Source organism: Octopus bimaculoides, chromosome 20 (genome assembly GCF_046866305.1).
Source record: "Octopus bimaculoides isolate indiv1 chromosome 20, ASM4686630v1, whole genome shotgun sequence".
Taxonomy (NCBI): Eukaryota; Metazoa; Mollusca; class Cephalopoda; order Octopoda; family Octopodidae; genus Octopus; species Octopus bimaculoides.
This window is the reverse complement of record NC_142947.1, coordinates 23,853,945-23,863,325: the sequence shown is the minus strand read 5'-3', so window position 1 is coordinate 23,863,325 and position 9,381 is coordinate 23,853,945. Positions and strand designations below refer to the sequence as shown.

General features: G+C 40.4%; 1 protein-coding gene across 1 annotated transcript; it reads right to left on the bottom strand.

The window, feature by feature from the left end:
• Positions 1-2,896: 2,896 nt before the first annotated feature.
• Positions 2,897-3,462, bottom strand: LOC149131628 (mitochondrial import inner membrane translocase subunit Tim9-like). The gene has a single exon (XM_089338228.1). It carries the CDS (start codon positions 3,322-3,324, stop codon positions 3,031-3,033), a length of 294 nt encoding a protein of 97 aa, XP_089194354.1. The 5' UTR covers positions 3,325-3,462; the 3' UTR covers positions 2,897-3,030.
• Between the last annotated feature and the right edge of the window lie 5,919 nt (positions 3,463-9,381).

Sequence of the window (9,381 nt, the reverse complement as noted above, 5' to 3'; positions counted from 1 at the left end):
ATATCATAGTAAAAAAACGATTTGAAGTGTTCTAAAGTTCGTTCTACAAACTTATTGGAATTAGACAGTGAGGGGAAATGGCTGTAACTTTTTTATTTTTTAATTTTGGCGATTTTCGTTTTCGATAATGTGTTCTATATGTCACGGTCGTACGATTCCCCCTTAAAAAAATTTTGGACCCCCCCTTCCCACACTTGATATGCTAGAAATAACAGCTAAACGCGGACAATCCAAATTTTGCATTGGTCCAGATGGACTATATGTAATCTGAACCTTTCCCGCCCTTATTTATTATTTTTTTTTACGGAATCCCACGTTTTAGGCTATGGAGATTCCGATTCTGAAAAAAAATTGTTTGAAAAAATTCAACTCCCCCCCCCCTCACCAAGCAGGCTATTTACATGCTAGAAATAACAGCCAAATCTGGTTAGGATTAGGGTCAGGGTTAGGTTACCCGAACCCTAACTCAAAACCTAACCCTAACCCCGTTTGCCAAAGCGCATTTTTTCCTTCATATTTATTTACATATAGTCCATCTGGACCAATGCAAGATTTGGATTGTCCGCGTTTAGCTGTTATTTCTAGCATATCAAGTTTCGTGGTGGGGACTCCACATATGATCCTTTTTCTGTTTCAATATAAATGTAAGCCGTTCATTTTCACATCTAAGTTGCGAGAAGGCTATTCGTACGACCTGAACATGTAGGGTACTACTAAAGCAGCACGGTCCCGAACGCGCCAGCCAGTCGTGAGTGGTCGATCCCAACCCCAACCCTAAACACGTATTCATTTGCTCACGCGGGTTAGGGTTAGGATTAGGGACAAGGTCAGGGCTAGGATCGCCCACTCACGACTAGCTAGCGCGGATGCGCGACCGCGCGCTCGGGACCGTGCTGCTTTAGTAGTACCAACATGTAGAACACAATGTCAAAAATGAAAATCGCCAAAAAAAAAAAAAAAAAATCCCCCCCCGTGTGGGGGGAAGGGGGTCCAAAATTTTTTTTTTAGGGGGAATCGCATGACCGTGACATATAGAACACATTATCGAAAACGAAAATCGTCAAAATTAAAAAATAAAAAAGTTACAGCCATTTTCCCTCAGTGTCTTATTCCAATGTCCACCAACTTTTAATTCACCTTGATACAAAAAACATTAACAGAGGAGAAATGGTAAAATGGGACAAAAGCTAATTTTATATACGAGAGTTAGTAGGAATTTTGGGAAAATCCCCGTAAAAACGGAGAAAATCCAACTTAATGTGGGCATCCTGATCCGAAAGTCTGCTATAAAATTTTAAATGTAATTCATTGTGTGTATTGTTGATAGAGAAAAACAGCGGCGCAATTATATTCGAAATATTGAAGCATCGGAACAACTTTTAAATTATTGTTTAAATAACGAAGTCTTCAAAATAAACAAAAATAATTTCATTTTAAAGCACGTGCAACGTGACCTTCAAATTTATCAAATTACTGTTATTTAATGTAAGTTTAGATAAATATACTGGTTGCGAAGACGGCTGGTATACTTGTAAGTGGTACTGGAGTGGTTACAAGAAGAGGAAGTCCACAAGATCGGTGGATCTGTTGCAATGAACAACTGTCATTTATTCTTGAATTAAAAATATACTATCGAAGGATATTGCTGGATTTGCTGTTCGGAAATCTTGTACTGATCGGTCGTAGTTCTACAGAGCCGAAGGCATTCAAATACTATAATGCATATTTCGTTAATTAGTCCTACATCATTTGTATGTGAAGAGTGCTTTTCTTACAAAAAACTTACCTAATGTAATTCAGTAGACAATTAATGTTTAGGCGAAATAAATTCAAACTAGTCCACAAATGATTTTTATTTGATTGTTACTCAAGATCTATATTCAGCGGAGGGAAAGGACATGGACGCCACCCCTTCGGTTTCTTTTTTGTTTTGTTTCCTACAGAAACCCACCTTTTCGACTGCAGAGATTCCGAATCTGCAAAAAAAAAAAAAAGAAAAAAAAAAAAAAAAAAACGGCATTTCAAAATTTTATACCCCCCCCCCTCAATTTTTAACTTTTTTTAAAAAAAATACTTTCTTTTTTGGTAATTCGTATTTAGAAAGTGGATCTTCGGTTTGGCAGTTGTTTCTAGCTTGTCGAACTTTCCGGCTGGAGCGTACATAAAATTTGAAGATTTTGAAAACCCCAAAAACACGCCATCAAAATTTTAATTTTCTCTCTCCACACCTCTGCGGGGAAATTAAAATTTTGAAAACGTGATTCGTCGTTTAGCTGCTGTTTCTAGCATGTCGAGTTTTCTGTTTAGTTACTTTTTACGTCTGCTATTTTAGTAGGAGGGGTGTTTAAATATTTATTATATATTTTTTTAAATTGAAATTTTACAATTTTTTTTTTCAGAATCATAATTTCCGTATTTCGCAAAAAAAAAAAAAAAAAAATTCTAAAAAAAGTGAAAAACTGGGGAATGGGAATTAAAATTTTGAAATGCCGATCTTTTTAGCTGATTCGGAATCTCCGCAGTCGAAAAGATGGGTTTCTGTAGGAAAAAATAAAATAACAAATAACTGAAAGGGAGGTGCGGTCCATGTCCTTTAACTCCGCCCCATATTCCTCTAAAATACAATTTTTCTCCACTAATTCTGGTTTACAAAATTAATTACACCTTATCAAATGATAACATTTTAATTACGTCTCTTCTCTCATTTTATCAAAACAATAAACAAAAATGTAGAAATCAGGGAACTATATCACATGAAATTGGAATAGATTTCAAAGAAAGTCTCTACTGAAGAAAACTTTGAAGACGTTGCTTTATCTGTGGGTATATATGTGAATGTTGATGTGTACGCGCAGATGCCGTGGTTATGTTTCCACTGGTTTCATGTTATGTTGCTGTTACCATTAAAAACGGCAAGAATGTCATATATAAACTTGTGTCTCAACAGGGGAGAAACCTCCACAGCACACGAATTCCTGCACAGACAAAAAGCATTCAAAAATCAGAACATATTATCCCGATCACTCTGTCTCACTTCGGCGATGTAAGGTCCCGGATAGAAGGTCCAGTGTTGCCTTGCTGTAGAAGCTGGTATTCCTGAAAACGCTGAGTAATTCGTTGTGTCATCTTTAAGTATTTCTCCATACAATTTATGGCACAAGAGCTTTCCTTATCCAACACTTGGCGAGTGGTGAAGTCATTCACACAGTCTATAAAGCACATGGATGAGAGTTTGTTGTATGAAGATAAAAACTCACGAAATTGTTTCATCATCGTCTCTGTATCAGCCATTTCAGGGCCACCGGTGGCTGCAGTCGTTTGCATGGCTATTCTCTTTCCTTTTTTATGTGAATGTGTGTGTTGTTTTTTTCTTCTTGTATTTAAGTTAAAGTTGATTCACAAATCCGTACACTGTAGTCTGACTATAAAAATGTTTTAACTAGTTACACTCAAAATGTGTAAAGTATTAAGAGACACAATACAAACAGCGTCGACCTTGACGTTTTCTCTGATTTTTGCTGCCACATGCGGTGACGAATGGTTGCCTGGTTATCTCCCTTGTTAAACGTGAAACGGTGTCGATTATGTGTGCATACATCAGTAGATTTGGGAAAAGTATTGAGCTTCGGATATTCTAGTCTGCACTTAAATTTCGAAATTCGTTTGTGTCAATTAGGGTAAATTATTCACTCATTTTTAGGCACTATCATGCTATTAGCTGTCAGAAGTGAAAGTGCTCACTGCTAGTGAAGTATCTGTCTGTCTGCCTGCATGCCTGTTGCTGGCCTGTCGATTCTTTGGCTACTGACAGCTAATACCATGACTGGCCGGAGCGAGCTATATGCCTGTCTGTCTGTCTGTCTCTCTCTATCTATCTATCTATTACTCGAAAGTTCGCGCGTCCGCGCTAGCTAGTCGTGAGTAGAAAACACAAATTTAATATAAAAACATATTTCCTGAAATTGCAAATTATTTAAAATATAAAAATATAATTTTCAACAGAGAGAATTTATCAAAATAGAAAACAAATGAAGTTTGAAGTTTAACAATAATAGGATCGACCACTCACGACTAGCTAGCGCGGACTTTCGAGTAATAGATAGATAGAGAGAGAGAGAGAGAGACAGACAGACATATAGCTCGCTCCGGCCAGTCATGGTATTAGCTGTCAGTAGCCAAAGAATCAACAGGCAGACAGGCAGATACTTCACTAGCAGTGAGCACTTTCACTTCTGACAGCTAATAGCATGATAGTGCCCATTTTTATTTTATATCAAACTAAGAAATTTTTGTAAACAATAATAACGCAGGCGTGACTGTGCAGTAAGAAATTTGCTTTTCAACCACATGGTTTCAGGTTCAATCCCTATGCGTGGCACGTTGGGCAAGTCTCTTCTGCTATAGACTAAGGCCGACCAAAGCCTTGTGGGTGGATTTGATAGACAGAAACTGAAAGAAGCCCGTCGTATAGTGTGTTTGGCCTCCATCGGCACTTAACCCTTCGCAGTTTACTCTTTTACTTGTTTCAGTCATTTGACTGTGGCCAAGCTGGAGTACCGCCGTTAGTCTAGCAAATCGACCCCAGGACTTATTCTTTGTAAGCCTAGTACTTATTCTATCGGCCTCTTTGCCGAACCGCTAAGTTACAGGGGCGTAAACACACCAGCATCGGGTGTCAAGTGATGTTGGGGGGACAAACACAGACGCACAAACATATATACACACACACACACACACACACACACACACACACACACATACATTCATACATATATACGACGGGTTTCTTTCAGTTTCTGTCTACCAAATCCACTCAGAAGGCTTTGGTCGGCCCGAGGCTATAGTAGAAGACACTTGCCCAAGGTGCCATGCAGTGGGACTGAACCCAGAACCATGTGGTTCGTAAGCAAGCTACTTACCACACAGCCACTCCTATGTCTGGGATGTACTGAACATCAAAATGTTATAAGGAAGAGTAAAGTAGGGAATTATCCAATTAGTCACATCAGTTGCCTCACCACCTGTGTGGCACAATACATGGCCATTCATCTCCTGAAAGTCCAGTGCCAGCCTGACTTTGCCCTTTGTTGGCTGCACCACTACCATTAGTGGTAGCACTCCACTCACCACCTCCTCCTTCCACGAGATAAGGACACCTTCCTTAATCCACCTCTGTACTTCTCCTTCAAACTCACTCCTGGCATGTCTCTTCAAGGTATGCTGGTAGCAGCTCAGCCTGTTCTTCAGTATCTGTGGCTTCCCTTTCCAGTGCCACTCTACCATCCATACTGACCATCAAACACCACCCCAAAATTTTTGTTCACAATGGTATAAGCAGTACAGTCCCTCACGGGGCTCTGCTCCCTCTTATGTTGTAGACTCACGGCACATGACGCCCCTGCACCACCAAATGAAACCACGTCTCCACCAACACCGACACCTCCAGGGTGGTTGATTGCATCCATCCCTATCACCATGTCAACCCCATCTACCATATGGTCAATCACAATCGCCCGCTGCTTCAGTGTTGTGCCTCACACCGCTATCTCCACGTTGCAGCTACCCTGTCGACTGCCCAAACATTACTCGTTCCCTTCCATTTTTTTGTCACATGAGATGTCATACAGCCCGTATCTACACAGACTCTGAATGCTTTTTTCCCAACCGAGACTTCCACAACGGGCAGCAACTGCATGAGCACCTCTACTCACTAACATGGGAAGTTTGAGAGACAGCAACTTCTCCATGGCCTTTTCCCTGGCTGCAATTTCAAGTGATATGCCTAGTCTGCCTGCACCAGTAGCAAATGCATCTGGGCTTCATCTCCACACAGTCCTTCACCATGTGCAGCCCCTGGCACTTAAAGCACTGGCCCTTGAACAGATGCTGTCGCTCCATGACAGTTTTCTTCTCCCCATTCTTTATTGGTCCACCCAGTGTTTTGTGTCAACATGCAGGCTTGGAAGATGAGCTTGCTCATTGCCATTTTTTCGCTGCCTGGCAGTTGTTGCAGTTGCACCAATATATCATTGGAAAAGCCATTTATGAAGGCCAGTTGTACCGCCTTCTCTAGATTCTCTCTGGTAAAACCAGACAGTATGGCCAGTCTCCAAGCTGCTATAGCATACTAATCGACCTGTTCCCCTGTCCACCTGACTTTTCCCAGCCTAGCAAACATGTTGTACATCCCCTCCGCATAAGCTTCCCTCAAGCACTGCTCAGTCTTCATCGTGCTCGGTTGGTCTTCCTTGTCCATCTCAAGGTACAGTGTCAGTGTGCTTCCCTCCAAGTACAGGGTCGTGAGAGCTGCTACATCATCAATGCCTTGCAGCCTGGCCACTACTTTGATCTTACGGATCTAGGCCAGTACATCTCCTTCGCCATAGAAAGGTCTGACGGCATCGCTGCTGATCCTTATCTTTGCTGTCATCACGTGAACAGGGATAACAACAACAGAGAAATATACTTTTACACAATTGCTGAAATAGCTTGTTGTATGAGGGAACTGTAATGCTGACAAATAAGAAACAATTTGCCTACCTTCTCATTTTTTGTTGTCCAGTGGTACTCAATCCAAAACTCATGCCCAACCTGCACACCTAACAATATCAGTTGCTAGTACCATCCCTATCAACTCGCTCACCTCACCTCAGTTTGTTGTGAGCATCCAAGGCAAAAGAAGATGACCCTGGTCTTCCTTCCCTCACCTATCCTCTTCTGGTCAAGCCCCTTGACTGTTGATGTCACAGCCCTTTCCTTCCAGCTCATCTCATCCCCACAACATATATATATATATATATATATATATATATATATATGTATGTATATATATGACCAGCTTCTTTCAGTTTCTACTTACAAAATCCACTCATAAGGCTTGGGTTGTAGAAGACATTTGCCCAAGATGCCATACAGTGGGACTGAACCTTGCACCATGTTGTTGGGAAGCAAGCTTTTCTTACCACACAGGCATGCCTGTGCTTATATATATATATATAATATATAAATAAAATGTATATATTAATCTTTCAGATCTTGTCGCTAATTCAGTTCTTAACTAAATTGAAAACTGTTAACATTTTTGAAGAGGACTGGCCCCTGGCTATATTTTGGCATTAAAAAATTGAGATTTGATCCAGTAGAAAAAAGTTTATATCATGATATTTTACCACACAACTTTTTTGATACAAAGTTTTGTTGCATGGGAACAAAACTATGAAATTCTTTATGCTTTCTTCTATCATTGAAGCTAAGATAAATATATTTTGCTTTTAAAATAAAAAAGTTATTTAGATCTAAACTTAATTGGTGGTGTTACTTACTCTCCTATAACGTTGCTACAAATGTTAATGTAAACTTTTTTCTACTGGATCAAATCTCAATTTTTTATGCCAAAATGTAGCTAGGGACCAGTCCTCTTCAAAAATGTGAACAGTTTTCAATTTAGTTAAGAACTGAATCAGCAACAAGCTCTGAAAGATGCTGTGTGTGATGTCTAAACATTCATCAGTTTGTATCTGATCAGACTGGAGTGTTTGCTCTTTCACTCTTTGAGGAAAAGATGCATTCCACTAGTGTGGAGGATGTTAACATATGATACCAACACCCTCCTTGCAAAGAACTCGATATGCTATAGGTGATGTTGTGAGGGAGCAGCATTTGTAGAGATTCCTGGATGACAAACAGGTGTGGTTGCCATTTGTGTATCTTTTGAGTTTAAGCACCTTGCATCAGAATTGTGGTTAGTTTTCAACCAATCAGGTAATACGACCAGTGGTACAGCAACTCTTGCATTCTATGGAGTGTTAATGATGGGCATGATTGATGATGTTCTTGAAGAACTCCATGACATCAGAAAGCATCTGAACAGCGTATGTTGGAGGATTTTCAACCTGAGGATCAAGGGTAATTTCCAGTAATCCCTGGTAGTATGACTGGAGATTGTTAGTATAGGATAAACTCTATATGCATGAAAATGTCATAAGCTGTGCCTGCTGACTTGGGGTTATACCTTACTGCCTTGCTTTAAATGTGTAGAGAAGCAGTTCTACTCTGGTAACATTGGTGAATGAGTTTGTATGATGGACAAAATTTAAAGGACTGAACACACATTTTCCTCTTCAAACAAACCCTCAATTTCCACTTGGAGAGGAGAGTGAGGAAGGTGCTGCCCTCCAGTTAAGTTGCTGAAAAGCAAGAATGGCAAGAACAGTCTGGATGAACAAGCCTACTTTCAGCTTATACTTGTATGCTGGATAGTCTACATTTACCTCTGGTAGTTAAAGCAATCCTGGACCTTTAGGGTTTCCCTGCTAATACATTTTATTCCTTTTTTATATGATGCCCAATTTTTTTTTCATAATTGATACTGAGTAAATTCTACCATTTATTGTTGTTTAACCTTGTAATATCTGATCCATCACATTTGTGCAAATAAATTATTGTTGAAGTAATACATTGGCGGAAAAATACATTGCAGTATTTTGTTATATCCCCTTCTCAATTCAAACTTTGCTGAAATTTTTTATCCTTCTGAAATTGATAAAAATGTCCAACTTTTTTCTCAGGGCGCTTACACTCTGTCGTGTATGCACACTGACATTACACATCCAGCAGATCATATTAGAAATGAAACTAGTATGATCTGCTGGATGTGTAATGTCAGCGTTCATACACAACAGAGTGTAAGCACCCTGAAAGAAAAGTTGGACATAAGAAGCATCAAATGTGGTGTGCAAGAGAGACGACTGCGCTGGTATGGTCATGTGTTACGTATGTATGAGGACAGCTGTGTGAAGAAGTGCCACTCTCTAAGTGTGGAAGGAACCTGTGGAAGAAATAGACCCAGGAAGACATGGGATGAGGTGGTGAAGCATGACCTTCAAACATTGGGTCTCACAGAGGCAATGACAGGAGATCAACACCTTTGGAGATATGCTGTGATTGAGAAGACTCGGCAACTAAAGTGAGATCGCATCTATGACTGATGCCAGGATTGCACGTCCAGCCAATTTAAGAGTACCCTTGATGCATTGGGTGATATGATATGCTTGAGAAGACCTGTCGAGTCAAACAAAACCAAAATTGTAGCTGTGGCCAGTGTCTCCTGACTGGCTCCTGTTCCAGTGGCATATAAAAAAGCACCATCCAAACATGGTCGATGCCAGGTCTGCCTGACTGGCTCCCGTGCCCGTGGTACATAAAAAGCACCATCCAAACGTGGCCGATGCCAGTACCCCCTGACTGGCTCCCATGCCAGTGGCACGTAAAAAGCACTATCTGAATGTGATCGATGCCAGGACCACTTGACTGGTCCCCGTATCAGTGGCATGTAAAAAGCACCATCGAAACGTGGCCGATGCTAATACCCACTGACTGGTT

Bases quoted from the DNA above. Each gene is read 5' to 3' on its own strand.
- LOC149131628 (XM_089338228.1), bottom strand. From the start codon at position 3,324: ATGCAAACGACTGCAGCCACCGGTGGCCCTGAAATGGCTGATACAGAG.